General features: G+C 44.9%; 2 protein-coding genes across 2 annotated transcripts; one reads left to right on the forward strand and one right to left on the reverse strand.

Annotated features, from left to right (window-relative positions):
* Nucleotides 1-225: 225 nt before the first annotated feature.
* On the forward strand, nt 226-17,876 carry dipk1ab (divergent protein kinase domain 1Ab; the record flags this gene model as incomplete). Its single annotated transcript, XM_080833040.1, has 6 exons — nt 226-301; nt 383-466; nt 15,648-15,782; nt 16,205-16,312; nt 16,490-16,666; nt 17,061-17,876. Exons 2-6 carry the CDS (start codon nt 413-415, stop codon nt 17,874-17,876), a joined length of 1,290 nt encoding a protein of 429 aa, XP_080689166.1. The 5' UTR covers nt 226-301; nt 383-412.
* Nucleotides 17,877-19,324: 1,448 nt separating this feature from the next.
* rpl5b (ribosomal protein L5b) lies at nt 19,325-25,126 on the reverse strand. The gene is made up of 8 exons (XM_080832293.1): nt 25,012-25,126; nt 24,442-24,511; nt 24,185-24,300; nt 23,945-24,079; nt 22,305-22,507; nt 21,263-21,440; nt 20,598-20,686; nt 19,325-19,479 (listed from the first exon to the last, which is right to left on the reverse strand). The coding sequence occupies exons 1-8, from the start codon at nt 25,012-25,014 to the stop codon at nt 19,383-19,385; spliced, it is 891 nt and encodes a 296-aa protein (XP_080688419.1). The 5' UTR covers nt 25,015-25,126; the 3' UTR covers nt 19,325-19,382.
* Nucleotides 25,127-25,432: the final 306 nt, after the last annotated feature.

A 25,432-nucleotide genomic window follows, 5' to 3' on the forward strand; every position in this document is an offset into this window, starting at 1 on the left:
ACAAAGAAAAGCATCGTCTAGGCATTTAGTTTTCATACCACACACAGATTAAAATGCTTTCAGTTAAATCTAACGTACAGGCAAAGTGCAAAAGAAATATGTTCACATATCTCAATTACCCATGCCATGGCACACGCTCACCCCCATTTCCATCGCACGCACAGCACAGCTTCATCTAGTGGTGTTGTGCAAGAGGTGCAGCACTTTGAAATCAGTTGAGAACGTATGATAACTGCTTCGCAGCATCCAGACAGACCCTCAGAGGAGACCTTTTCATGACGAGAAGGTGGATATTGGTTTGGTGAGATTAACACTATTTTGTCAGAACTCTAATAGCACCTTATATAGCCCTTAAAATGCATAGCGATTTTCTCTCCTGTAGGTTCGTGTTGTGAGATGTGGTATACCAACCATGGCAAGGGGTCTGTTGCCATGGATCTGGCTGAGAAAGCCCATCTACATCCAGGTAAGACCCCGAGAAGATCGTTGCAACCACACTGTTATCCATGATTGTATGGGTCTTGCAAAGGCTTTTGTAGTATGCTACAACTATGTCCCGTTTATAACTGTAAAGCACTAATCTTTGTAGTTACGGCATGATTGTGTGTGGTTTGTCTTGAATTTGAACTTTTAGTACGAGCGTTTCGCTTTCCAAAACAAGGTTCGCCTGTAGGAATACATTTCTTCGCCAAGAAATTGAATGCCGTGAATACACATTACATCTGCGTCGACATTTAGTGTCACTTTTGGTGTTACTCGATGTAGTGCATTGTCGATGCAATAGCCTACTGTACAACTACGTGTCATTAGCTCTGCACAGGGGTTGCTGTAGCAACAGTGCTGCTGTAAAATAGCTCAATAGCCTACTTTAATTCGGGATATTCACACACTATAAAGGGGAAATGTTGCGCATGCAAATGGCTGGACACTAATCGTGTGAATGGTATGTGTGAAGAGTCGACTGTTGGCTACTGACAGCGAATTCGAGCACTAAGAGAAATGTCACGACAGTTCGGTCTGCGAAGGGTGGGTATCGGCACGGTGGAGAATAGGCTACTTCTCTTCAAATGTTAGTAGGCTATATTGTACATGGCCATTGTGTTACGCTGAAACAGTCATGAACAGACAGTTGTTTAAATTATACTTGCCACTATGCTCGCGGTCTTTTGGTAAAGCCATCTTACACGTCACACACCCGTTACTATAAACTTGGGCTATTTGTCTGGAGCAAGGTGGGAAACACCGCAGCAGGCCAGGCTCATTGGAGAGCATACAAGAGTTGTATGCAATAAATAGAAAAGTCTACACCCAGAGGTTTTAGCATGTTCCTAGTCCGGTCCTTCTCAGGGAACTGGCAATAGTTTGCGGAGATTTATAGCCTACGTCTTAATTTGGAAGGAGTAACGAGCAGCCTAAATATTTGCCATTTTTTACAAAGCCATCAATTTCCAATGTACTGGCTAGAACTGAAATCTAATAACAATAAAAGGCACAAGTGCCTCTACATCATATCAATGCAAGGCAAGCAGTTCTGTACATTGACTTTAAGATATTATGCGCTACCTTAACATCAGCACTCCTCTTTTTAAATTATACCCTTAAATGCACTCTGCAAAAATATGTGAGAAATTTTGTAGTGGCTAATGGCTGAAGAATTATGATTATTTTCATCATCTGGCATCATTTTTGAATTCGTCATCATTATAAACATCATTATATAATTATATATATATTTTTAATAAATGGTTTTCTTGGAAGAGGTTGGTCATTTTTCACACAGGTCACTGCAATTTGCTTGTTAGGCAGAATTGCATGCATGGCAGCCTTTATGGTCTCACTCTGACCTTAACGCCTGTATTGAGTGACCTGGGCGCTACGCCGCCTTTATGTTTGCCTTTTTTTCCTCTTCTTGTCTCATCACATTCTGGCTTCCCTACCCGTGTGTGAAGAGTCAGGGCTCAGGGTAACAGGAAGTGACAGTAATCACAAGGGGGGCAGCTGCTGTTCTCAGGGGCTTCTCAAGGCCATTCTTCTCTTCGTAAGTGGCCACAGAGAGGTGTAAAGCCCCGACAGAGTTTTGTATGTCTGGATGTGGGTTGTTTGTTCAGCACATTGCTAAAGTATGATCAAAATAGGCATGGTGTCAAGATGTAGTTATGTCATTGCATCATTCATTATCAGTTCTACTTCCCTTTGTGTAAGTCTGTAAAAAGTCATTAAATTGCTTCAGAATCAATAGTCAAGCACAGCATTTTGTTGCAGTCGCTAATGATTGATTTCCCCGGGAACGATTTCCGTGGCCTGAGAGGGAGAGATCCTTGTTAGAGCCACGTTGGGAAGTCGTGACACTGCGACACATCTCTCTGTTCCAGCACAGAGTTGTCACAGTTGTCTTATGTGTAATTACCTCTCCTGGCCAGGAAAGGGCATCGGTGATGGAGGGGGTGACGGAGGGGGTGCTGGCGAGAGCGAGAGAGGGCCGCCTTAGTGAGCTTGTTTGTCTGCCTGCAGAGGAGTAAATCCAGAACGTTGGCTGAGGCTTAGTCAGGGTTATTCTGACAGGCCTAGGTCCCAATGTTAAGCTTAGAACCCTGATCACAAGATACACATAGTGATAAATAAGGCAATGTGTGTGTCTTTGTGTGTGAGTCTGTGTGTGCACGCGTGTTAAGAGTGAAGTCCTCTTAAAATAAAGACACATCCCTGTTAGATGCAGATGGATGGAGACCTTATTTATGCTTTAACAGGCCTCTGTGACTAACGGCGACTGCCCTCTTTTCTTGGTTCTTTAGTTGTTGTTATTTTGTCAGATCAAATTTCTTCACTTTTGTATCACTCCTTGTTTGCACTTAATTTTAGGAGTACATGTATGCACTGTCCTTGCATGACTTTAGTTTACCACACCTTTTACCCATGAGGTTTAAATCTTCTGAATTCACTCTCATATCCCATTTTCACATCATCTCGTGTTTTCCCCCTCATAGTTTAGATATATGGGGGCCTTATCCCACAACTTCTTGTAAGCGTGATGTGTTTTGCTTCCAAAGGCTATATAATGTGAAAATTAGATTTTTTTTAAAAGAGATCCATGGAGGAGTATGACCCGAGGAACTTGAATTTGATCTGACGAGACAAACCTTCTGTGACAGGGCCGAGTAGACTGTCATCGTCTCTTTTTTCTTGGGGATAATGCAGGCTGCAGGGGGAAACAGCTCATTCTCCACTCGCGGCTCTCTGTTGTCACCAAAACACATGACCTCTAACGTGGGCTGTGAATTGCTCACTGGTGTTGGGATGTGAGGACAGAGCTAGCATAGCTGTCGTTCACAGAGAGATAGAGGTATCATTTCGGTACCCGAAGGTACAGTTGTCAGAAAAGCACCCTGTAAGAAATGGCCCTTAAGGTGGTAATTGACCCTTCGCTAAGCCACGCCCAAAAACTGCCCCAGGCCAATCGTAGTTTAGCAACGGGTAACTAAGCGCGGAGGACCTGACAAACATTTGGCAAAGTGAAGATTCCGAAGCACTGTGCCTATGGGTTGTGCAAAACCGACAGCCGATACCCAAAGAGTTTGGAGGGTGGGGTTGAATTTTTCCATTCCCAAAACCCAAAACTCAATATGAGAAATGCCGTGAGTGGATAAAGAAGTGTGGGAGGCCCCAATCGCAGCTGAATGTTTACAAAGAACACTTACATTTGCTTACAACAAGCTAATGTTAGCAAGCGAGCTAACTCATCTCAGTATTGCTTGCATATAATTACAGTTCTTTGTTCACAATGCACATATTTTAACGTAAAATGAGACTATAAGATACATATCTACTGTTCGCGTTTGACATACTGTTGAATGTATTTTGGCACTTTGTTAAGTCTCCAACATGAGGACAAGCTAATGTTATCAAGCTAGCGGATAGTTAACTCATCTCAGTATTGCTTGCAAATGATTACGGTTCTTTGTTTATAATGCGTACATTTTAACGTAAAATAAAATGGTAAGAGACAAGATGCAGGCTCGCTTTGACATACTGTTCAATATATTTTAGCATTTTGTTAAATGACGGCCGACACATAACTTCCCCAATCCGATTGCTGCTCTCCCTGTGTCAGTTCCTACGTGGGAGCATCAGGGGGGTTGCCGGAGGTTTTAATATGTATTTCCCCATTGTCTGACTTCGTGCAGATATCATGTATGTATCCCTCAAAAGCATACTGAAGCCCCTTTTGCCTCGTTCTTTCAGAGATCTCCCCTGAACTCCAGAAATTAGTAATTATCTCTCTGCGGACGTCAGATAACGGCACTTATCATTGAGATTGATATGCCAGGTACGAAAGCTTGTCAGGCGTAGCAACAGTAGTTAAGGTGGGCGGGGCTTAGTGAAGGGTGAATTGACAACAAAGGATAAAAAGTTGTACTTTTAACAAGCTTAAGGTACAGGCAACTGCAAATCATTGATCACACTGGGAGAAAGGTAGCCTGGATACCACACCGAACCACGGCCACAAGATTTTTTGGTCTGGAAGTTCGGTCTGGCGCCGCTCCGTTGGGGGGGAATTTTTCCTGGTCGGAAACAGTACAGCCAATCAAAGTGCCAGGGCGGGCTTTATACGATGATGGACAGATGATCAAGCGGTAGATTCTAAATTGTACCAAGATGGCGGCGTCTCGGTAGCCTATAAGTGGGAAATATTTTATGTGAATTAAGCTATCTACACGACTTTTTTAATGTCTACATTGACTCGGTTAGTTGTGTATGTGCAACACGAATGTTGCAGAATATTGTTGGACTTAACTAAAGCTCTCTAGACCATTATTTTTAGGTTATTGCTAACGCTTACACCAAAAATCCATTGAAACACATAGTAGCTAGCTAGCCTCGCTGCTAATAAGTATAACGTGAGCAAGCATATCTCACAGATATTGACGGCGCATTCATTTTGAAAGAGGAACAGAGAAACGCGATTAAGGCATTTATCGATCGAAAAGATGTTTTTGCTGTCCTTCCTACGGGATCCGTATGTATCAGATGGTCATACTACGTTGCTCTGATTGGTTCTAGGTATCCAATTGAGCGAAGAGGCATTTTCTTTCCTGGTTCGTTGAAACACGCCCCATAATGCACAGCTCAATGGAGTAGTATCAGACTCTTATTCTGACTAGAATTATGAGTATGACATCGACAGGCTAGGAGAAAGGCGTGTATCTGGTTCTATTTTGACAGGATACTTCTTATGACACACCACAGACACAGACCACAGTCGGTCCATATCTGGAATATGAGACATATTGTTAATACCCAGAGGTATCCTCAGTCAAGATATGTTTTCTCAGATATCCGGAGTGGATATGCCAAAACCACAGGTCAAACATCAAACTATATCGCACGTCACTAACGTCACTTTTATTTTTGAAAAATAGCTTTGGCCTTACACCCATGACTACACCCTTCATACAAATAGTGCTTCCAACAAGCCCTGTTCATTCCAACTCTACTGTGTAGTGGGATTGCTCATATATATAAGGTATGTAATACACTTACTTCAAAATAGTGGATCACTGATTTAATTTCCCATTAAACAAACTATCTAAACACGACCTGATTAGGCCAGCTGTGGTCTTGAAATGGCCTACTTCAGTGTGCAAACAGGTTTCTCTTTATAGACCATCAGGGACAGGAAGCTGTGTGCGTAAATAGAACACCAACATCCATATCATGACTCCTACATGACCTTCCTACTTGTTCAACCTAGATCTGTAAAGATGTAAAATATATATATATGTATTTATATATATATAAATTATGTGAAAGAACTTTTAAAAATGACATGGCTTCCACAACAAATGGCCAGTTCCAATTAATTTTAGTGGAAAGATTAGAGATTGAGCCTCTTACACTCTACTTGAATAGTTTTGACATGTTTATCAGTTGGTTTTAATGTATAGAAGGCCTGATCTTTAAACAGTGCTTCCTTATTTTGCAGCTTTATAAGAAACAGCTACAAGCCTTATGTCCAGTGATGAGAGTGAAACAGGTGAAAAGGTGGCCATGAAGCCAAACTGATGGAAGCCAAGTGGGGGATGTCAACTAGCAGCAGAGAAAGTACCATACTGAATAATAACTGTCATTGTGTGGATGATATAAAGATGTCCTCCATCCCATCAAAAGATGATGTGAACTTTTACACAGCCTTTTTATAAAAAGGGACGATGAGAAGTAATGTCACTGAAAAACAAAGCATTTGTAGCCTTTTGGGTCCATTCCTGTACCTTGATTTTTTTAGTGAAGCCGTTAGAGTTAGTCTCACACACACACACAAAGTGCGATCCAGATCAAATAAAATAAAAAAGTAAGAGTCCAGCTTGCTGATGTCTAAAATCCTTTCACAGCCAGTTTGTGCAAGCTAAGGGGGGGTGTCTACTTGGATTAATTTTCTGGATATTTTTTTTGTGAAAAAAACTCACCTGTGGGAGTAAAAATGCGCCCATCCAGCCATACAGGAGAGAGAGAAGCCCAGGGGGAATTCCTCACTAGGGAAAGCCCAGGTTAAAGTTGGTGTGTAAGTCACATCCATGTCTTGCCAGGCAACATATGCTGTCTAGCAAATTTAAATCCACAACAGGTGCCCACAAGGGTGTTTCATAGAGGAGTTATTCATCTGCTGAAACACTGTTGTCTTTCTGTAGCTGTTTTGCCAAAAATGTCCTTCCCAGATGCTTTGAAAAAATACAAGACACACACATCTCCTGTGTGTTTAGATTTATTATGACTCACTTGTTACTAGGCATTAGGCGTTACTAGCAAAAGCTTTATTGCACAGCTAAATGTGTTCTGAACGTCTTCCTTCTACCCCCTGGGTAAACCTTTTAAAAACGTATTTTGCATTTGTTCACAGGAGAACTGTCCCGTCCTTAGGGGCCCTCTCCCTTATAAGAAAAAGGACAGGGGTGACTCTGTAATCGGGTCCTCTATTTTTGTGCTGCTGCTCTCGGGCATGGACACCACCACACAGCCAGATGTCCAGCCTCCATTTTTATCCTCCCCGGACTCAGAACCCATCAGATCCGGGTTTCATTTACCACGGCAGTCAGGATGGCCCAGAGAGCTGTGGGCTCATCTGCGTGGCAGAGAAATGTGTCAAGCAAAGGAGCCAAATTAGGTTATGAAGAGAGAGAGGAAGGAGACATTCACACACACACACACACACACACACACACACACACACACACACACACACACACACACACACTGTCAAAGAAACTCACCGTGTAGAAAAGAGTGAACGTTGAAAAGAAGAGGCACAGTGGCAAACATCAATAGCTATATGAAACTAAATTTAGCATTTCCCTGAAGGGTTCTACATTTTGTTTTCAGGTATTATTATGCCTTCTAAGAGAAGGCATAATAAAGAACTGTTTATGTCCTGTCCTCAAAAAACTCCTGTCCCCTGCCATTTGGACATATACACTGAAGTCACTGCCTTAAGCATCTTTGGAGGGGCCACTTTTATTGCAAATTTTGACCTTTCAAACAGGAAATCCTGAATGGAAACCCTTGAAATGTGCATGAAATGAAAATCAAATAAGAACGTTGCTACAGGGGAGTGGATTAATTGGTGGAACAAACTGCCTAGCACCACCAGAGCAGGGGCATCCCTCTCTACCTTTAAGAAACCTTTGAAGACCCAACTCTTCAGAGAGCACATCCCCTCCTAACTGGCACTTCAACTAGTGCTTAACTTGCGATTACAGCAGTTACATCCCTAATTATGAAGAACTTTCAGGAGATCATAAACTGCTGATCCATACTTATTCAATTTCGGATGAACTGGCAAAGATATTCTATCATTGGAGTAAGTCAGATTTATCATCCATTCACAGCCACTCACTAATCTTTGATACCACCACAGGCGGGGCACTCTGAGATAGAAAGAGGAAATCAATAGAATTAAAGGGACCTGATTTGGCTACTTAGTTTCCTATCCCACATTTTGGAAGCGAACTCTTTATTTGTATGGTGGCCAGGATTTGCCTGATGTGCCCCGGCTATTTGAATTAGCCCAAGCTGCACAAGTGTTCACTCTAAGCACGATTGATATAATGCTTTTCACTGGGGCTTGAAAGAGTGGTGGAAAGATGTGGTTCGGAGCACCAAGAGTCTTAAGAAGACTTGAGATGAGCTCATATTTTGTTGTCTGCGTGCCGTGTCCTAATCAGTGTCACATGCTGCAAGTGGAGAAATTGTGTAGAGATAATATTTGCTCTTACCACAAATGAGTAGAATCATATTACATCACTTCTTGTGGGAATATTTGCATTGCGCTAAGAAGCCGTTCCGGCTCTGGGTGTGTGTGCATGTGCAGTGGGATTTCTGACAGTTACCCATTGCTCTTCTCCTTTCATTGTTGATGACTATCCCCCAGACTGATACATGTTGCACCAAAGAGCGGATGAGACAGAATAGCTGTGGAAGGTGTGTGTGGAGCTTCCGAGATTGAGTAGGCGAGGTTATGCGTGTGTGGAGCTGCAGATATAGAATAAGGGTGGGAGGAGGATGTGTGTGTGTGTGTGTGTGTGTGTGTGTCAAGGGGGTGGGGGTTCAGAAGGGAGGAAATATGGGGATGGGGAGTCTCTAAAATGCTTGCTGCCTTGACGGGAGTGAGTCAGATCCACCATCAGCCGGAGCCAGCAGCTGTACGTCTCTCACTCCATCAGAGCGTCCATCTCCTGGGCATGCTGGGACGGGATGAGCCCCTGGTGCTCGCCACTTTCCCTAGGATGTGTCTGAACCCTCTGACTCCCTCGGGTGATTAGCAGTGCAGTGTGCCCTTCAGAAAATTGGTGGAGACATTTATTTTTATTTTTCAGCTGATCCAAGAGGACCACAATTTCTAATATCCTGCCTACCAATCTTCCTTTCTCTCTAGCCATCCCCCCCTCTCTCTTTCTCTATCTCTCTGACCCACTCTTTTACACTATCTTCTCTCTCTCAATTTATTTATTCCCTTCACATATCCCCTCTATTTCTCTGTTTCTCTTCCTCACTCTCTCAATCCCTCTCTCTCTCTCTATCCCACTCCCTCTTTTTCTCCCCCCGCTCTTTTCATTCTCCATCTTTCTCTCTCTCTCTCTCTCTTGCCTCTCTGCCTCCCCCTGTGCAGCAGGGAGGAAGCCCATTAGAGAGGAAGCTCTGAGGAATTGCTTTATGATAATGAATTATGGATGAGTGGTGAGCAGGCAGCAAAAACAAGTGTCAATGCAGAATTTCTCTCCACTTGATCCGCCTCTTCCCCTTTTCGATCTCTCCTCCACCCCCGCCCCGATCCCTCTCAACCCATTTTTCGCCTGCCAATCCCACAAAGGGGGTCGGAGGATTAAGCCCACCCCCCAACACACTCCAATCCAAGCGGACGTCATCCTAGGCTAGGGCCCCTGAATGAGCTCGGGTCTACGCGGCAGGCGCGGGTGTGGGGCGCGGGCTTGGCCTCTGCCACCACTGCTGTTCCCACATGGGGTAAATTACAGACCTGGAGTGCATGGCGTCTCCGAGTGCCAGTCAACCTGTCTGTCTTCTCTGCTGCATTCCAACAGAGAGGAGCGCCGCATGCTCATTAGCGTCAGGCTAAAAGAAGCCATGTTACACTGATCGTCCAATTACCACGACAACAAGGCCTTTACTTTCCTCCCACCAGGAACCTGGAAGGTACATGGAAAGTTGCCTCATCGTGTTGTATCCATGGAGACATCAGCTGTGTGGAAAAGCTTGGGACGACATGCCTGCATCGCTTTTGCCCTATGAAAGTGGATTGTGACAGATAAATCCAGGAGTGTTTTAGACGATTTGAATTGCACCGTGAAAGAGAACAATATTTTCCAATAAGGTTTCCATATGGGAACTAATGCATAGTAATGTATACATCCCTCAGGTAGATCCAGTATACAGATGTGAAAAGCAGGTCTGGCAAATGTTTGTAAACTAAACCATCAGTACTTCTTTAGCTTTTCCTGCCTGACTGTTCCAAGACTAGCCCACTCCTTATCAAGCTGGTTAGCAATAATACTGCACCATAATGATTCTTAACTATTTCATAATGAAACAAATCTCTCCACGCTTGGACCCCACATCCTATTCAGCACCTGTCGACTCACTGAGTATGTAATGAAAAGGCACATAAAGACCCCTCAATCGATAACTACTCATTTGCTGCCTCACAGGGAACCAATGAGAGGCTGAGGACAGACACCAGCCATCTCCAGGCTTGTTTCTGCTATTGATTGTGTAGGCTGAAAGCGTGTGTGTGTGTTTCTGTGTGAAATGCTATCTCCGTAATGGCTCCATGGTAGATGTGGTTAACATCACCTATGTTGTAATCAATACAAAAACATGTCCTAGGCATTTGCATGCTTAGAAGCACTCCCTAACAAGTCACCATCTTAAGTGTCACAGTAAACAAGGAAGCCATGATACAATCTGCAGCCCACTTCCCAGGGCCCTGCCATAGCTGTTGTAGCTTCTCTGAATAATCATCAGATCTGTGGCGTAAATCCCAAGTGTGTGTGGTCTAACTAGGAATGGGATTTACACTCTCTATGGTTACACTTCCACCACTGGGGTGGCCTGGCTTGGCATGGCCATAATGTGCCAGACCGCACCAATGGAGGCACGTGGTTACGTTCACTGTTTCTTGTTCCATTTGTTGTGCTGGTAAGTAAGGAAAAGGCAGTCAACAGAATCTACACTATGATACCAGAAAGTACTTGATCAGCATTGGCAATCCCTTATATAGAATACATACGAGTTGATCACCCAATGGTTCATGAGATTAAAATATTATCAGGTGTTACTCTATGGAAATACAGTCAACATTATTAGCTGTCCCGCTCAATTGAAGAGGCTGCTCGACATTATACTGTTGCATCCATTCTACTATTGCCTGCTGCATTGCTTGGCAGTTGTGAGAGCTAGAGACATGGACAAATGTACTTCTGGGTTGGTGTGTGTCCTGCTATTATATCACAGTCCCTCCCCCTCACTGCAGGTGGTGTGGTGTTTGAGCCACGGCATTTGTGAATGATATTCTGTGCTGTCGTCAGGTCTGCATGGGCTGCTGAATTTTTTACATCCTTTGGGCCCTGGTGGTGGAGAGTAACACGCCGCACTGGAGCCCCTGACCAGAGGGGGGCGGGGGGGTTTGTTGATACCAGATATGCCGTGCTTCTATGGAAACATCTGGCTGTCACAGGGGGACTCTCACGTGGTTGAAACACACCTGCGGGAGGTGACCTGGTTCTGCCTTCGAGCTCAACACTTGAAAGAGCGAAATGTTATTGTTTTCTCTCAATCTGTGTGTGCTGGAGGAATGTGCTTTGAGGCTTTTGAACACAGTTTGGGTACCAATGCAGTGAACATATCAGAGAATGATTAAGGGATTCCTGGAAAGAAAAGCATGGTTTTCTAATTAGATTAACTTTATCAATATAATCATTCTAGCCTCATTAGAAAAGCAGTGGAGAATGGCGAGTGCTTAGAGCAGCAGTTTCAGTCATTTGTTTTCTAGATTTGTCTTACCCAAAGGAACGCTTCCTTTCCATCCTATCTTTTGAAATTGGAGAAACCATGTCAAGGCCTTTGCAAAGAAATAAAGGGCTAAACTCACTAAGTTAAACCCTCAACTGGGAGCCTTTTCATTTCTACTCATAAAAAGAGAGATTTTTTAGGTCTGTGAAGCTGTCAGACATGAACCCTTGCCAGACCACATCCTGAGAGCTCTTCAGTGGGAGATAACGACAGTATGCAGATTCTGGGGAGAGGGGCCCGTTTGTTGGCCCGGGACTGAATGCTGAATGAGAAAGTGATTTAGTCCTGATGGGATGCACAGTGCCAGGAATCGTGTCCAGCACGACCGTGGGCCGTTCCTTGGACTCCCCGAAACGAGCGTGACAGGGGCGGCCAGAAAGAAAAGGGGGGGCGAGCATACAGAGCTTGAAGCTGATCTCTATGACAACAGCTCTCCTGGGCCGGTGGTGGTGCTTGTCTGAAAGGCTGAACGAGACGGCAGGACCAAGCGCCCTAGCTCCCTTGTTATCTTGGCTTTGGGAAACAACGAGGAGGAGACAGAGAGGAAACGTGACAGCAGAGAGAGCGAGAGAGAGAGGAAGGGAGAGGGAGACGTAGGGGGGTTGAGGGGAAAAGGGGAGGGAAAGAGTGAGATAGAGAGGAAGGGGGGAGATCGAGAAAGGGGGGAGTGGGAGGAGAGATAGAGGGGGGGTAGAAGGAGAGAATCAAGACAGAAAACTGAGTCAGTAGAAGAGACATCAGTGGCTACATTAGCATCGCTGTGCCAGCTGAAAGACTACAGAGAGCAAAGGGCTGACATTCAGAGGGCCACTGAATAGAGTGGAATTAGATTAGAGCAGGAGAGATTGACAGGAACTACAGGAGCTGCCCAGGGGAAGGGATGGTTGCAGCCGGAGAGCGAGAGAGAGGGGGAGGGAAGGCAAGGGAGGATCTCTCGGGCCCCTGGCTTTATCCATCATTTATACCGTGATTATGTGCCAAACCTGTCTTATCCTGTCCAAGTCCTGTGCAAAAGCTGACTGGTGTGTGTGTGTGTGTGTGTGTGTGTGTGTGTGTGTGTGTGTGTGTGTGTGTGTGTGTGTGTGTGTGTGTGTGTGTGAGTGAGTGTGTGTGTGTGTGACTGGCACCATGCAACATTTTCAATCAATCCTCCCCACTGTGTAATTAAACACTGGCAGGAAGTGGTGGGTCACAATCAGATATGCCCTCAAGTCAGGTCACGTCAGTGCCAGTGCAGAGCCCTGTTACGACCCTGGCACGAGGGCATTCGCCAGGTCAATAACGAGATCCTGATTAGCAAAAACACAACCACACAGATCTAATATTTTCCTTCTAAAATAGCTCCTTAAGAGCCTCTTCACGTTCTCGGACGCGCTCTGAGGGATCAACACAGAGCTGGAGAGTTGATGCGTCTCGGTGAACGTGAGACACGAGGCACACAGACAGACAGCACCGCAGGAAGAGAGGGAGCTGGAGTTATGGGCCCGTCAGCAGAGCAAATTGAAAGGAGAAGGCGAGGGGAAGGGAGGCGGTGGCGGGGAACGTCCATCACTGCTGAACGACAGATGCATGCATCATTGATATATTAATAAAGTGGGCTCCGAAAAGTCTGTTAGTTCTCGTGCCTCGCTCCTCCTAGCAGCTGGGATAATAGACTAGACATTACTGACAGAGATAGACTGTTCATTATCTCAGGCTCACAATGTTAAAGCGATGCATTAGAGGGAAAACAATAATTTCACAGTTGCTATGAGGTAATAAGAATTACTAACTTGCATGTTGGTCCTCAAATTGGAATAATTTGTCTGACTGGATGGCTCTTTCAGTGAGCTGGCTGTCAATGCAAAGAGGCATATAGGGTGTATAGTTGGAAACCTAAAGATGGATAATATCTAGTGCATGATATCTTTATAATAGAGATACTGAATGTATATATTTTTCATACTGAGCAAATGTGGGTGCCGAAATGTACGTGTGTGTTAAACTACGATAGCTCCAGGAGATTAAATAGGCAGTCTAGTGTCCGTGCAGTGTATTTGTCAAGACATATTTGATTGTAACCCTTTTAGTCAAGTGACTGAGAACATGCTAATACACAGAGGTGCTCCCTCCCAAATTACTGGCAGAAAACAGCAGGGCTGGAGAGCAGCCAGAGCAGGAAAACTCAATCATGCGTTTCATTTTCATCCCCCGTCTCACATTTGTTTCCACAGCGGCGAGACATTCGCCTCTCAGCCCTTCTGTGTTGTTTGTTATCGTTCCTGCCACCTCGGTCGAGAGCGTTTACGTCAAGAGTGGCCTTGTCGCACATTGCCTGTACTCGCACTCGCTGCCTGACAAAAGGGAGAGAGAGAGAGAGAGAGATGGAGGGAGAGGTGGAGTTGGAGGGGAGGGAGAGGAGGGGAGAGAGGGAGAAGGAAATATAGAGGGAGAGAAAGAGATAAAAAAAAATGAGTGATGAGTGCGAGAAATTGTGTCCTTCTAACCATGTCACACTCAGTACAGAACAACTGTGTACTCTTTCATCGACTCTCTCTCTCTTTCCACCCTTCCACCCCCAAAAACACAAGGAGATGTTAAAATTGCTATTTTTCTTTTTTTTGTTGTGTTTCTTGTTGATTTAAAAATGGAAATGTCAAGCCACGAGAGGGATTAAACACGCTGCATCATGACATTTCATTTTTCAAATGTTTACCGAAAGCTTCAGCCACGTCTCAGCTCAGGCTTAATCAGAATGCAGCCTTCATATGGCCTTTGACCTCCACTCTGTGCCTTTTTGTGCTCTGCATAGGCCCACAGCAGTGGGTGGCTGTGGAAGGAACAAGAACTCACGTTTAAAAAAGGCATATGGCCTACCTGCAGTCTCTGGGATTGTTTAATAGTATTTCATTCACCCAAGAAAACCGCTTGCAAGTTTGGATGACTTTATTTCGATTGAAACGAGGTGAAGAAGATGAATTGCTTCCTGTTCCTTCACAGATGTGTGCCATTTTCAGCCAAAAAATAACTTGCCTGGGTGAGGCCTGATTTGTGCACCTCTGTTTCATGCGTCTGAAAGTCTCTCAATGGATTTTTTTTCAAGACTTGTCACTTGGGTGTCAAGAAAGAAAGAAAGAAAAATGCCTGCCTGGAAGCATAACGTAACACTCCAGTCCTATTGCTCTGTGGCTTTTACACCCTTTTCTGGGTGAAAATTGCATATTTCATGAAGCATCTGCAGTTTGCTGCCTGTAGGAGCTATTTATACCACCTGTCAGGCAGCGGAGATGACAGCGAACCCCCGTGGAGCCATGGGCCTTCAAGCTTCCGCCCATAGCACCACCCCGTCAGCTTTATTTGCGCTTTCCAGCAGTGCTTGAAAAAAGTCTGAATAAGGCCTTGAATGGCGTCTACTGTAAGAGGCCAAGATGTATAGGTTTTCTGGATCCAAGGGTTCTTGCCTCATTCAGGAGCGTTTTAGACATAGTGCATAGTAGACCGAGTCGGCAGAGACTAGTTATCTGGAAATAAAACATTCAAATTCCCTGTATGAGTCAGATCTGTGTTTCTGTCTGTCCTGTAGCTATCTTTCTGAAACATCTTTCTGTCTGAAGTGTACCCCTGTGCATTGGTTCAGCGAATAATTGGAACACAGATCCGAAAGAAAAAGTACAAAGTGCAAAGAACAGCCAGCTTCAGATTTTCTCAACGCACTGCCAAATAATTCTTGCACTGTCGTCCAACTTATTTGGCGTCACGCTTAACAGACTGTTAGGTGACGTGACATTTCGCTCTGTCTATACAGGTGACCTTGTTAGCAAATCATGCTCACTGCAGACTTTTCCAAAAACAGTTTTGTTTTTTCAGAGCAAACCTGAAATTAAAAATATGTACAACCTTGATAATAATAAGAGGCTGTGACATAGGTTGCCAGATGCTTTGATATATATGTCACATACATTTCAAATTGGCTTTGCTAAATGTCTTATGGTAACTGACCCACTTTTGATTAAAAAAAGCCTCTCTCTCTCTCTCTCTCTCTCCTTCCCTCTCTCGATCTTTCCGGACATCCCACACCCTTTGTCCAATCCCAGGCCCGGTTTTCTTACCTGCACATGAAGTACCTGTTCTTCTCCTGGCTGGCGGTGTTTGTGGGCAGCTGGGTGGTGTACGTGGAGTACTCCTCATACACAGAGCTGTGCCGGGGCAGGGAGTGCAAGAACGCAATCGTGAGTACAACGTGAACGGCTCTGATCATGAGAGAAGACAGCCATCTAATGCAGTCACACTGCACTGACTTCCACACAAACTTAATGGTAGTATCAGTGATGTATCTATAAGAGTGGGTGAGGTGAGGACTGCAACCTTGGTAAAAGATGGTTGACATTTGAGCTCAAAAGGCAATCAAATTATACCCGTTCCTCCCTCCTGACTCAGTCTTGGGACACTTTGTTTGTGTCGATTCACGGAGCCAGGACTGTATCAGATGTTGAGCTTTCTGCAATTTTTTGGTATTTGACAAAAAGTGTATTAGATTATAATCTTGCACTGTGCCTATAGAAGTGTAGAAATTGATACAGTATTTGAATCTAGCCCACATCTTTTACGACTTGATCAACTCAGCCTTTTGTCCCATGTTTTACTGACCCAGTGTGACAAGTACAAGAAAGGAGTGATTGATGGCTCTGCGTGCAGCAGTCTGTGTGAGAAGGACACTCTTTACCTCGGGAAATGCCTGTCTGCCAAGCCTAACAACCAGGTCAGAACCACGGTGCTCTGATCACTTGTCACTGTCAACACTTGTTCCCATTAGTGAGCCTCTGCCCTGGCTCTGCTTACTTTCACACTAAATGACTTCCGCTGTGTATACCCTGTCTTGACGGTGTACTCCTGGCTCTGTGTGTGTGTGTGTGTGTGTGTGTGTGTCCCTGGCCAGGTGTATTCTGGGAGCTGGGGTGACCTGGAGGGAATCATTAAGTGCCAGATGGAAGAGGTGCCTCACTACGACCTGGTGGCCGAGATGGAGCCCAGGAAGGAGACGGCGTCTTTCAACAAGCCCACCAAGGGCACATCCGTGGAGAAGTTTAAGGAGATGGTCCTCAGCCATTTAAAGGTCAGCAGTGGGAGGCCATCCTATCCTGAGGGTGCTAGTAGAGACCTCTTTATCTTCAGCACATGACCCAGAAATGAGACCACAGACCACAACACACCAATCTATCTATGATGCAGAATGCTTAATGGATTCAAGAGTTTTTACAGACAAAGGAAAAGTGCAGGGAAGGGGACAGTGAAAAGGCTTATCAAGAGCAAGATCTCTTGCTTGTGAGCTGGAGATAACAAAACTGGCCTGCTTTTTGTTACTTAAATAGATGAGCTGGGTAGTTTGTCTAATACCTTCCAGGTCATTTAACAACATTGGCTTAGGACTCGTTTTCATTATAACCATTATAATGAATTAATAATAATAATTACAACCAATTATTACCTCTTTTTGTGTTTTTGATCAGACGAAAGTGGGCGATCTGGCTAACCTTCAGGACCTGGCAACCCTGGTGCTCGGTGTGGCGGACGCCAACAAGGATGGGGAGATCTCCCTGTCGGAGGCCCGCTCCTCCTGGGCCCTGATCCAGCTCAACGAGTTCCTGTTGGCCGTGGTCCTCCAGGACAGAGAGCACACACCCAAGCTGCTGGGCTTCTGTGGGGACCTGTACGTGGTGGAGAAGGTGCCGTACGCACCGCTGTATGGCATCAGCCTGCCGTGGCTGCTGGAGCTGTGGATCCCAGCCGGCCTGCGGCGGAGCATGGACCAGTGGGTGACGCCGTCGTGGCCACGCAAGGCCAAGATCTCCATCGGCCTGCTGGAGCTGGTGGAGGACGTCTTCCACGGCACATTCGGCAGCTTCCTCATGTGTGACGTGAGCGCGGCAGGCTTCGGCTACACCGAGCACCACGACCTGAAGGTGGTGGACGCGTGGCGCATCGTGCCCGAGGCGGCCTTCCAGGAGGTGATGCGTGAGCGCCGCTGCGAGACGGACGCAGACTGTATCTACGGCGTGGACTGCCTGACCTCCTGCGATCTCACCAAGCACCGCTGCACCACGGAGGTGACGCGGCCCAACCTGGCCAAGGCCTGCGGCACGCTGAAGGACTATCTCTTGTGGGGGGCGCCGTCGGACGTGCGGGAGGAGCTAGAGAAGCAGCTGTACGCCTGCATCGCGCTCAAGGGGGCCACCGAGCAGATGGAGATGGAGCACTCGCTCATCCTCAACAACCTCAAGACGCTGCTGTGGAAGAGGATCTCGCACACCAAAGACTCCAAGTGAGACAGACAGACAGACAGACAAGACAGATAAGACAGACAGAGGGACAGACAAGACGCCTGTCCAGGGAGGCGGGCAAGGCATGGCTCCGGTGAATGCTGTTCCTGGTTGGTATGGTGCATCAGGCTGGCCTTTTCTTAATGTGTGCAGTCTGGACTGAAAAATATGAATTACCACTCCTTTTTGATCAGGTCGCCACCAAATTTTTTGATCCAATTGATTTATTTTTAACTTAAACTTAACTTCGAAATTTTGGTGATTTATTTGAAGACAATGGGCATCTTCTTGCAACACGCAAGTCTTTGACCTTTTTTTAAGAAGCCCTACACAAGATGAAACCACCAAAGAGCAGGCTAACGGCTAGTGGACATTCATGTCCTCCCGGGACCAGTGGGGACATCCTGCTACTCTCTTCATCCGCCACGCTGGACAATCAGACTACACATGGGGAACAAGAGGGATCGATGTGTTTTATTTGCTTGTTGTGTTGTGGTTTAATATGGGGGTTGTTTTTCATAAAGCAAACCAACTGCCTGTGACTGAATGCTGCAAACCACTTTTTAATTGGACACTTTTCATCTACATGAAGTTTGTAATCTTAAAACGAATGGTATTGGTTAATTCTAGAATTTTGATGGGGTCATCACCTAAATTGGTACTAGAGAAATCCACTTAATACGGTCTCTGGTTTTAGACAGGAGACATAAATGTAAATTAAACCTGCATGATGGATTTGCACATTAAATTATGTAAAATAAAACTTTTTTTCGTTCTTTGCACACCACTTTGTGATCAAAGTAGAACTTTGTCCCCCCTCTTCAAATGCTTCCCCACTTGTATTACACCATCTGGTGGGCAAATTGAGGAAATGCACATAGAATTACTGCAGTATTGCGAGAAAATGTCCGTCCAGGATTAGAAAATGTTATTGTCTTAAATCCTGCCAGATCCAGGAATATAAGGAGCGTCACAGTGTGTCGAGTCTCCTACACCCCAGGAGTGGATGTTTTAGGTTCTGATGAATATGGTCATTTTAATTAGGCTGATGGCTCCAACGCCATACAAACATCAAATGGTCTCCTTTCTGAAAACTGCATGCCTCATAGTAAGAGCAAAGACCTGCACTACTATGGCCACTGATACACCAAAAAAAGAAATGTACAGAAATGTGCTCCAATCCCCCTGAAAGGATTAAGAATTTGCAACCCAGATACAGGCAAGATTCGTTGTATCAAAAAACAAAATGTGGCACCGTATCAAATAAGGAAGGAGGGTAAAATGTAAGACTTGAACAGAATTTAAGACCTGTTGACGAAATGTAATACCTTTTCAAGGCCTTAAACAATGTACTAAATGTAAAACTTAAATTTAATTGGATTTTCTTTTTAAAAAAAGATAAGAAAACTTGAAGGATCACACCCGCCCAGGCATACACAACACTCTCTGAAGTCTTTGTTTTCAATAGATTTATTAGAACAAAGAGATTCGCCACACCCGCACGGAGGCGCCTCAGTCGTCCACCTGTGCCTGAGCACGGAGGTAGCTGTCCTTCTTCTGAGCCACGCGGTCCTTCCTCTGTGCCAGAGTGAGCTTGGCGCGGTTCCACCTGACACAACAGAACACACACACACACACACACACACACACACACACACACACACACACATTAGGAGACTCCCACACAGGTGCAAATACTTTAGAACATGGAGCATGTCCTGTGTTCAAGACGCACAAGTAAACATACAAAACTGACAGGAAACAGTAAGAGACAGCCAGACCACACTAAAGGCAATTGCGTGAAGACTACCTTCAGTGCACACATATGCTACCACAAGCAGCAGGGAGTCATCTTCACAAGTTTCCATCAAGCAAGATGCTAGTCTGGCAAGTGGCCAAATATGGAGGCTGAGAATACCTCATCACCAAGCAAACAAACTACTGTTTACATTCATGCGATGTCTGCAGTGGAGAGTGACCGCGCAAGGTACGCACTAACAGTAAGCACGAATGGTGCAGCCCACTTAAGACTTTCCATGCCTAGACTGCATCACCTGCAAGGAGAAGATCTACACACACACACACCATGCCACTGCTCTCAGCCCCGTCTTGAAACAGGTTTACATCAATTGTGCAAGTGAAGGACCAACTACAGTTTGCTCAGTTTAGAATCATCATCATCAAGCAGCAGCAGACGGTGTGTGTGGGTGTGTGTTGTGTACACACCTAAGCTCTCTAACCTTAAAACCCTGTCTAAAAGAGTCCAATTCCTTCCCAAATGCATTAACCCCTCACAATCCAGACAAGGGTGACTGTGCCAATTACAATGTAGGCAAGCTTCATGTTCAGTAAGTACCTGATCAATACTAATAGTCTGGGAAAAGAGTTCATTACAATGGTGTTGCTTACACACTTTGATCTTACTGTTTAGCTATGGAATATGGGTTCTACCAACTTCTCCAGTCTTTAAAAGGGAGCAGGGTTCTGAAGTTTTAAGAACCCTCGTCAACACATGTACACTAGGACTATAATATCATTGCAGTTTGTTGGGCTTCACATGTTTCATGAATTTAAACCATCTTCCATATCCTTCACCAGTCTTGAGCCAGACAGACTTCCTCCCTATGCATCAAGCAGTTTCTTCATCTATGGTTTAGTCCAGTAAGTGCTCCTGTCACATATATATTTGTTCAGTGAATATCCCCAGAGCGCCCATGCGGTTCTCACCTCTTCTTCTTGACCTCCTTCAGGGGCTTCTTCTCGTGCACTGGGTTCTCGCGAATGGTGGCGTGCGCTTTTTTGTACATCTCCTCCACCTGTAGATCACAGGTTACACACACACTTTAGACATGATAACGGCACGGGCACTGTAACCTTGACACATTATTTCTACTTAATAAAAACTACACTGAGGTAAAACACAACATACTTCAATAAAGAGGATTGACATTTTTCATTTGCCTCAACACATATGCAAGAATCTTTACACACACACACCATGCCATTGCTCTCAGCCCCGTCTTGAAACAGGTTTACATCAACTATGCAAATGAAGGACCAACTACAGTTTGCTCAGTTTAAATTGCATCATCATCAAGCAGCAGACAGTGTGTGTGTGCGTGCGTGTTTGGGTGATGGTGTGAGTGTGCACCCAACCATTCAAAAGCTCAACTACAGAAGCTCATCACATTCCCACTACTACTACCAGGCATTAATACAATCAATAGCCAGGTGGCTAGGTTTAGACAGCTCTCCACATTCTTCCTGCTGTGGCTGTGCTGCTTAGGCCCTCACTTGTGGGGAATGGACACAAGCAACCAGGATACAAAAAGCTTCAGCTCACTTTAGCAGAGAGCTAGAGCCACGCTGCTGTGCTTATTGGTTTCTCTTACCGAGTCTGGGGTGACTCCATTCTTGATGAAGCGGGAGAACTGTTTTTTGTAGGCGTCTTCGTCCTCCTCCATCAGGAGGCTCATGTATTCTGAGATGTTCAGGCCCAGGATGTGTTTGCGGTGGACCTCGGCGTTGAACTCCTTGCTCTCGGAGTCGTAACCGGGGAAACGTTTGGTGCTGCAACAGGGAAAAAGTGATCTCAGACTATCTGGTGAACTCAGAAACGCAGTGGCCGTTGCCATCTAGATTGAGCATATTTCTACTCTAATTGATACATTTTAAATTTCGCTGCAAAACCTGTAATTCTACTATCTGTACTGGATGCGAGCTTTGGATTTATGCACTTTTAGAACGAACACAAGTTTTATCAGTTCATCTAGACCTTTTCATAAACTGGGATAGATTACCTAAAAGAGAAAAGTCTAACATCAACTCAAAAATTAAAAAAAAAACTGGAGAAGTGCACATCCGAGGAGAACCTAGATCTAAGCGCTAAGATTCCCATTAACCTCATAAACCAAGAACATACAGATATGAGAAATATGGACTCCTAGTCTTAGTTAACCTAAAACAGGTTTCCAGCTTTACCCAGGCCAGTTTTAAGAACCCCGCTTTGAACATCATTCGCCCACCCCCAATGACCTCACACAGACATGCACTGTCATACTCTGCCTGGGGCCCAGAACCACGCCCTTAGCAGGCCAAAGGTACGCACTAACAGTAAGCACTAATGGTGTAGCCCACGTTACACTTTCCATGCCTAGCCTGCATCACCTGCAAGGAGAAGATCTTTACACACACACCATGCCACTGCTCTCAGCCCCGTCTTGAAACAGGTTTACATCAGCTGTGCAAGTGAAGGACCAACTACAGTTTGCTCAGTTTAAATTTCATCATCATCAAGCAGCAGACGGTGTGTGCGTAGGTGAGCTCATCACATTCCCACTACTACTACATGTTAATAAAAACATTAGCAAGGTGACTAGGGTTAGACTGCTCTCCATGGTCTTCCTGCTGTGGCTGTGCTGCTTAGGCCCTCACCTGTGGGGAATGGACAGGCCTCCGTCAACGGCACCTTTAAGAGCTCCGAACACTTTGTTGCCAGTGGTGGTCCTGCAAAGGCCGGCGTCCAGGTAGCAGGTGAATGCTCCTGGCTGCCCGTCGATGCTCTCCACGTTGAACTCGTCGCCGGTGATCTCCACCTGGCCCTCGTACACCTTATCCAGGCCAAATTTGTTCAGCAGCTGAGGAGACAGGTAAGCACATCATTTCAGCTGTTCACAACACAACTTCATCAGAAAGATGTACAAACCACTTTTTTCCAGTTACGACCCCCATAAATGAAATTGGATCAGTAGGAGAGCCAATTTGTCTTGGATATTATTATTATTGTTGTTGGTGATATTACGTGTGAAGTTACACTAGGCTGTAATAAAACATACAAGGCCAATACATCTGCAAGGAGAAGATCTACACACACACACACACACACACAGTCACTAACCTCAGCCCCGTCTTGAAACAGGTTTACATCAACTGTGCAAGTGAAGGACCAACTACAGTTTGCTCAGTTTAAATTTCATCATCATCAAGCAGCAGATGGTGTGTGTGTGTGTGTGTGTGTGTGTGTGGATGTTGGTGTGAGTGTGTGCACCCAACCATTCAAAAGCCTAACTACAGAAGCTGGGCCTACCAAGCTTGAGACTACAACATTCAACAATATCCTTTTAGGTTTGCTAAATTAGGTTGTGATGAAGACTTGCATAATCATGTAATTGGAATTTTATAATGACCAAGTAACCATATCAGACGTGGATCGGTGAAATCAAACCAAAAACCCAACCCATTTAATTATGTCAGTATCAGCATTGATAGACCCATGGACTGGAGCATCACTATGGTGAAAACCATAGAAAAGCACAATATTTCCCTTTCGCCTTACAACAGATACCACAGACACTTTGCCTCAGACACCACATGCCCTGTATATCTGCAGTGACTGAATCAGCCACAGGATCCCAGGGCATTCCTAAATAGGTACAAACATATACAAGTAGAGATCTTGCACTAAAACTAAACACCCATGGTGTTCTGCAACACTCCTGTGATTCAGTTGAGAACTTCACAGCAAACTTCCTGTTCCAACTTCAGCAGAAGTTTTACTCTTAAGCCCAGAAGTGCTATGGAGAATTCCAATGTCATTGCCCAATCTTAAGTATGATAGAGAGATGGATACTTTATTTATCCAGAGGGAAATTAAGGGAAATGATCCTCAAAGGAGCTGAAGGCCTGAGGAGGCCATCATGTCTGAAGCCTATGTGTGTCAACGACTAACCACCACAAACTATAAACCCACAACGGCTCCCGCACCTTAAAGTGCATCACTGGTCCTAAGACTACTGGAGTTGAGTGGGGAGTTATTCCTTTGAGTATGATCATTTGCTTGCCCTTAGAAATCACAACAGGGACAGGACTAGAACCCTGCAAGATCTTAATCAAATGAATGTCACCGCCATGCTACACACACAGATTTTTGCGCAGGAAACCTTTTTATTTCACTAAAAACCTACATTTATGGCACTCATTAGGCACCTTAAGTAGGCATCCTAATTCTACTTCCTCATAAGCATTCTTGAGTGAGGAGTTGTTTGTTGGGTAAAGAGTAGAGAAGAGGGTCTCACCCGGCGAGCCACAAGCAGACCCGTGCAGTATGCGGCGGCGTAGTTAGTCAGTCCTACAGCGACGCCATACTTCGGCAGCTCATGAGAGTAGGCGGCACACACAATCATGTCCCCCTCGATCCTGGCATAGGCGATCTGAAAAAGGGACACACAGCACAATTGTAATTAATGTGATCATAAGAACAGCTTAATTATCAGTGAATGAGGAATTAGATGAACTTCTGTGCCCAAGTGACAGACCTGGCAGACGATGTCTCTGTTGGAGAATCGCACAATCATCCTGTACTTAGGGGTGTTGTACTTATTCTTGTCCTGGATGACGAGTCTTTTGCGGGCAAAGTAATCAGTCTTTCCCTCTGATAAGGATCAAGGAATCACAACAGTTAAAAATGCATCCTGTAATGTGGATTGTAAATAGCCAACACACACACACACACACACACATTATCTACATTACACATTATCAACAAGTTGACAGAGAAAACGCATAAGTTTACCTCTCCTTCTCCTGAACTTGACTTGGTACCTCTTGAAGTAGGCCTTGTTCTTCACCACTTTTACAAATCCCTGAAAAACACAGGCGAGATCAGTTAATTCCACTCTAGACATTAATTCAGTTATCATTAACATACACATCTTTCAGGAATATGAAGAGCTGCCTTGAGTCGTAGCTGTAGGCCTACATGTATTGCAGGGACCCTGACAATCATGGCTGAACACCTAGTTAGCCTTAGCCAAATAGCTAGCTAATTGGCAACATGTTTTACTTCACAAGACGAACGATTCACATTCACTACTAAAAAAACATGCTTATTTGCAGAAAACCGTTGCAGAAACAAAGACAAGGCTTTCGGACAATCTGAGACATATCACCGCGATCAACCATTCAAAAGAATCGGAAATTGCGGCCATTAGGCCACGTTTGAAAAGACTACCGTCAAGCTAAACCGGGAAGAATCTAAGATCATCCTTATATTTAGTAAAAGGCAGAAAACATATTAACGCTTAAAACAATAGTACAATATCATACATATTAGACGGCGTGCATATTATTACACTTTACTTACCATTTTGAGGACTTTTAGTTCTCCTGTTTCAGGAGCCCGAAGTCACAGACAGGGGTTTGGACTCCGCTGGCCTAAAAAAGAAAGAATGATGTGCGCATGCCCAGTAAATATCATGGCCGGCCACGGCACATGGTTGACACTAGAGCAACAGTCGAACGGAAACATCGCAAACTGGTACTACCACCTGCTGGCTAGGAGGAAACAGAACAGCTGACGTAGCTATTTCCATCACTCGACCAAGGATTCATGGTGCCGGCATGGCCCAACAATTAACCCAGTTGGTTTACAATAAACATAATTGGAATGGTTAATTAACAAACAGGCCTTAACAAACAGGCCTATTCATAGAGAAGCTCATAAAAGGGTTCGTCTTCCTACCTGAAGCTTCTTTTTTTACACAGAAACTTTAAGATGTTGAGGT

Source organism: Sprattus sprattus (genome assembly GCF_963457725.1).
Source record: "Sprattus sprattus genome assembly, chromosome: 2".
In the NCBI taxonomy this organism is placed as follows: domain Eukaryota; kingdom Metazoa; phylum Chordata; class Actinopteri; order Clupeiformes; family Clupeidae; genus Sprattus; species Sprattus sprattus.